The 4,731-nt window shown below is 39.0% G+C and overlaps 1 protein-coding gene across 1 annotated transcript; it reads right to left on the reverse strand.

Moving 5' to 3' along the window:
* Positions 1-2,348: 2,348 nt before the first annotated feature.
* Positions 2,349-3,700, reverse strand: LOC124165970. The gene is made up of 2 exons (XM_046543520.1): positions 3,532-3,700; positions 2,349-3,124 (listed from the first exon to the last, which is right to left on the reverse strand). Exons 1-2 carry the CDS (start codon positions 3,674-3,676, stop codon positions 2,514-2,516), a joined length of 756 nt encoding a protein of 251 aa, XP_046399476.1. The 5' UTR covers positions 3,677-3,700; the 3' UTR covers positions 2,349-2,513.
* Positions 3,701-4,731: the final 1,031 nt, after the last annotated feature.

A 4,731-nucleotide genomic window follows, 5' to 3' on the forward strand; every position in this document is an offset into this window, starting at 1 on the left:
GTAGATGAAATCACGAGAGGAAGAAAAATAAAAAAATAGACACCAGAACGGAGAGATTTAAAATGTCATTCTTTCTTAGGACTATCAGTGATAATAATAGATGTACCATCAATGTAATTAATCGCGGCACTCGCCAGGTTCAACCAAATGCTTGAAAATTTTCTATGATTATTTTCTGATTAGGGATTTTCCAATTAGTTTTTTGCGGCTGTACGGATATTTATCTACTAAATAATTTTGTATTTTTTGCATCGTTGGTGTCAACTTGCATGATAACTGAGAGTTCAAACCGCCTATTTGCATGTGCATGCATTATGGCCTTTTTTTCGATGACAACGAAGACGTAGCAAATTGCATGCTCACAAGCATGGCTTGGCTGTGACTCACAAGTTATTATTAAGATGTAGATGAATGAGCCTTAACCCCCTCTTCAACGGAAAATAATCCTTACTTATGTTTATTTACCGAAGCATTCGTCACGACTTATTCTATGGGATGATATTCTATAACATTCCTGTCCATGATCGGGGGGAACTTTTTTTCCATCATTGAAATCGCAGGTGTTTAACTTTTCACACCTTAGTCATTCTGAATTCAAATCCAAGGATATTGTATCTGGATGATCGTCGAGATTTGGTTACTCATGGTAGTGATGAATCCAATGCCTAAAACAATTCATAGAAAAAGGAAGGAATACAATAAATATATCGGCCTTAAACAAACAGATAAAAGATAACGAGGTAAAATATATTCAATGATAATTTTATCACCTTCTTTTACACATATGCAACAGTAAGTAAACGAATTTGAGCAAAATTATTTTGAACTAGCAACCTTGGGTTCACAAAGCTCATATGGCTGCGGTTGCAATTTAGGGCAATTTTTATTTCGAAATCTTTTGCGCTTCCTAGTTTGTAACGCCTATGCAAAGACAATTCTCCGCCAATGGAATTGTTGTAAGATTAGAAGAGCAAATGCAAAATGCTTCAAGTTGTTAAAATAGGAGGAGAATATTCCCCTTAGAAAAGAATTGAAGCGATGATAAAATTCATTTTTGTATAAAATTTGAGTATAAATGTTGTCTAATTCATCAAAAAAGAATATATGTCAAGTTATAACGGTTTTCGAATAACTTAATATCCATATAAATATGCCAAAAATGTTTCTTAGATTCTACTCGTTTGGAAATCGCAGCATTTTTTCACAGAAAACGGCTTTTTTGAATCCCTCATATGTTGCATTTGGATTCTTACAAGTAGGTATATTAGGGTGCCTTGTAGATTTTCCAGCATCATATTGAATTTTGTGAGCTATAAATACCTATACTATGACGATGGATGAGTCGTCTGTTTAAATGTATGTGATATTCAACCAATTAAGCCAGTGGAAATACGGAGAAGACTTCACGCAAAGAAATACTAGTTGGCTAGACCAACTTGCGAAGAAGACCGCACTCAAGTTTATCGTCGTATTGTGGTAGATGAGTTAACGACAGTATAATGATAGAAAAATACACCAGGTCAAAGAGATTTAAGATTCCTAGGACCTACAGCGATGGTGTCGTCAATGTAATTAATAGATATTATTAGTAAGTATATTAATTAATAATCGTTACACTCGCTAGATCGACCAAATACAGTACTTTACATTATACAATACATATATGGCTTAGGCTTGTTGACCCTTATTTTCCTTTTCGGCATCCTGCTAGTTTTATGAAGCTGCACATTAAGGCCCAGCGCACACGGCATGACTGTTTTACAACTACCGTTGCAGAACAGTTGCGTCTGAAACCAGTTTACAACTGAAACAAAACTTCTGTCCGCCCACAGGTGTACTGGCAAAGGGCTTGCTGTAAATCAGTTGCGTCTATTGTGCAATCAGTGGAGTGTTATAATTTAGTGCACTACGTGTTGTTTTTAAGGCATTGGCTTAGCCGTGTGCGCTTACTATGTCAGACTCAGACGAATAAGATGTTGATGTTCTATTATCAATACCGAAGACGGCGAAGGGTACAAAGGGAGCAATGAGTTCACCCTTATTTGAGCAAGAATGTGAATTATAGGCTATTTGTAAAAGCTAGAGAGCTGTCAAAGTCGGATAGGATATTTAAATCTTTCTATAGAATGACAAAAGACTCCTTTTTGGAACTAACAAGACTGGTTGGTCCTCCTTTGGAGAAGATGGACACACCTATGAGGGAATGGATTTCTGCACAGGAAAGAATAATGATCACTCTGAGGTAAGTTTAAAAAATCAACTGTATTGTCATTAAAAATTACAGTAGCAAAGACAATGAAATGATCAAAAGATAAAAACAAAATAAAATTGAGGAAAACGTGTTTACACATTAGTTCTATAAAGAATTTGAGAAAAGGCCTCATAAAAATCTGCACTATGCATTTGACCAACTACATCCGAGTCACGTCCATTTGTGGGTCTCTTGATTCGGACATAGATGGGGATGTCAGCACTGTAATAGCTGATGACGACCGCGGCTGCTGATGGTGGTCCTATGCTGAAATGTCATCAATGACCCTTAAAACCTGTCGTTTGAATAGCTTGATTTGTGAATCACTCAATTCTTCCAATTCAGGTATCAAGCTGAGCAGGAACATCTTAATCCCCTGCAGTCTATCAATCTTCTGATTGCTAGTATCTGCCTTGGCGTTTGACAGTAACTTAGCCTTTTTGGCTTTAAAGTAGTCAGCAACTGATTGATCAGCTAAAGATTCTGGGCTTTTGTTCTTTTTCATCTGGATTTGGGAAGTACTCTTTGGCGACGAACTTGCAGGGGGGTTTTCAGTTTGGTGTTGAGGTGGATCATCTAAAATTGAGGGAGACATTGATGGAGAATTCTGTGGTGCATTTGTGGATTCACCTAATTCTTCAACTTGGGTTTCAGAACCTTCATTATCACGAGTTGACGGCTGTGCTGTGTAGGGTGGTGTAGGCAAATTTCCCGTTGAGGGAGGAATCACTGTTTTTATGAATGGCAGACAAAACTGCATTGCATTTTCCAAATAGTAGGCCTTTTTCTTCCCTCCTGAACCGCTAGGCGAAGGTTTCATTTTTCTCATGAATACTGTCCGTAGATTTCTCCACTTTTCCTTGCAATCTTGCGCTGAAACACAATTAATATAAAACTCAAACAAGAGATGAAAACAATACTTTTAGCAAGAACTTATCGATAAACCAATTCTGGTTTTACCTAACCTATTGTTGTATTGCTCGCAGGTATTTGGGTACTGGTGAAACATTTGTGGCAATTTCCTCATATTTTGCCAGAGGTGAGAGTACAGTTAGAATAATTATCAAGAAAACTTCAGAAACTATCCGGGACGTCCTGAAGGACATTTAAATGCCTGCTTCTACACCAGATAAATTAAAAATACTGCTGCACCAGATAATATTAAAAATATTGTATTATCTAATTTTTCTGGTTTATGACCTAGTTTGTGGCATCTAGGGACCTAAAAAAAGGTAACACTTCAGTTATGGAAAAACTAAATATATAATATCTTTGTTTACCTGGCAAGCCCAATTCAACAGACACCTCTTTCCATGCTTTCTCCGTCACATCTTTCCTTGAATATCCTGGCAGTTTGTAGTTGTACAGAACTTCATGCTTCTCCACTTCTTCAACGAGCTTCATGTTGAGTTCTTGATCATTCATTTCGAGATCGACACTATACGGCCGTCAAAATACCACCAAAACACCACGTGGTCTCGTGCAACTGAAGTCTGCAACGCAACTGAAACCGCGGGCCCACGGTTGTATGTGACTGGTTTCAGACTGGTTTGAGATCGTCAAAAACCAGTCGCGTCGTGTGCGCCTCCCCACTCCAATACATTGTCGAGGTCACAAAACAGTTGCGCGCGCAACTGGTTTGGAACGGTAGTTGTAAAACAGTCACACCGTGTGCACTGGGCCTAAAGGGCCGAGGTTGCGACCTGATAATAATCAGCAAACTAGCGTATACCGAAGGGTTGCATCCCGTATCGAACGAAATAAAGGATCTGCGCGATATTATCGTCGGTTTCTAGGATTACTTCTCACAAATTGATGGGCGGAATATGGGCGCATTAAAGCAACAATGGTCCCAAGCTGAGGTTTCCGCCGCGCCGTCTGGCGAAAGTATTTTTTGGTTTCGAACAATTGAACGACGAAAAGGTAACAATGAGTGCGTCCTTGTGGTTTTCCGCTGTCACGATCCCTTCTTTGGCAATCAAGGACGGATTTTAACACACGCCGCCGAGAGGGTGAAAGGCACTGCAAGGAGGTGGACAAAGAGGAAGTCTGTTTTTTTTCTCTCTCTCTCACCGGCCACTCGAACTGTCGGTCCTGTCCGACGGTAATAATTAAGTTCATTGCCGGGCGGCGTTGAAGGTAGGGGTCGTTTGAGGCCCAATATGAGAATGGCGGCAAAAACTGAACGCCTGCGGGTGTACTCCAAGATAAGATCCCGGAATCATGTAGATCTTCAAAAGGGATAGGATACTACGAGAAAGCCATGTGGACAATCTACAGCTTCCATGACTCCACGATCGTGTTTTTAAAAATTCTATTACGTATAAATAAAACTCGCTGGCAATATTTAACATACATTTTTTATCATTTTTTTGCGTTTCGTATCATCAGCAATTGGTGATAGGTGAAGGAAATTCATGTAACCGGTTGAGTGAAAAAACATATATGAAAAATTGCAGTTAAATTCAGCGACGGATCCA

This window comes from Ischnura elegans, chromosome 9, assembly GCF_921293095.1.
Source record: "Ischnura elegans chromosome 9, ioIscEleg1.1, whole genome shotgun sequence".
NCBI lineage: Eukaryota > Metazoa > Arthropoda > Insecta > Odonata > Coenagrionidae > Ischnura > Ischnura elegans.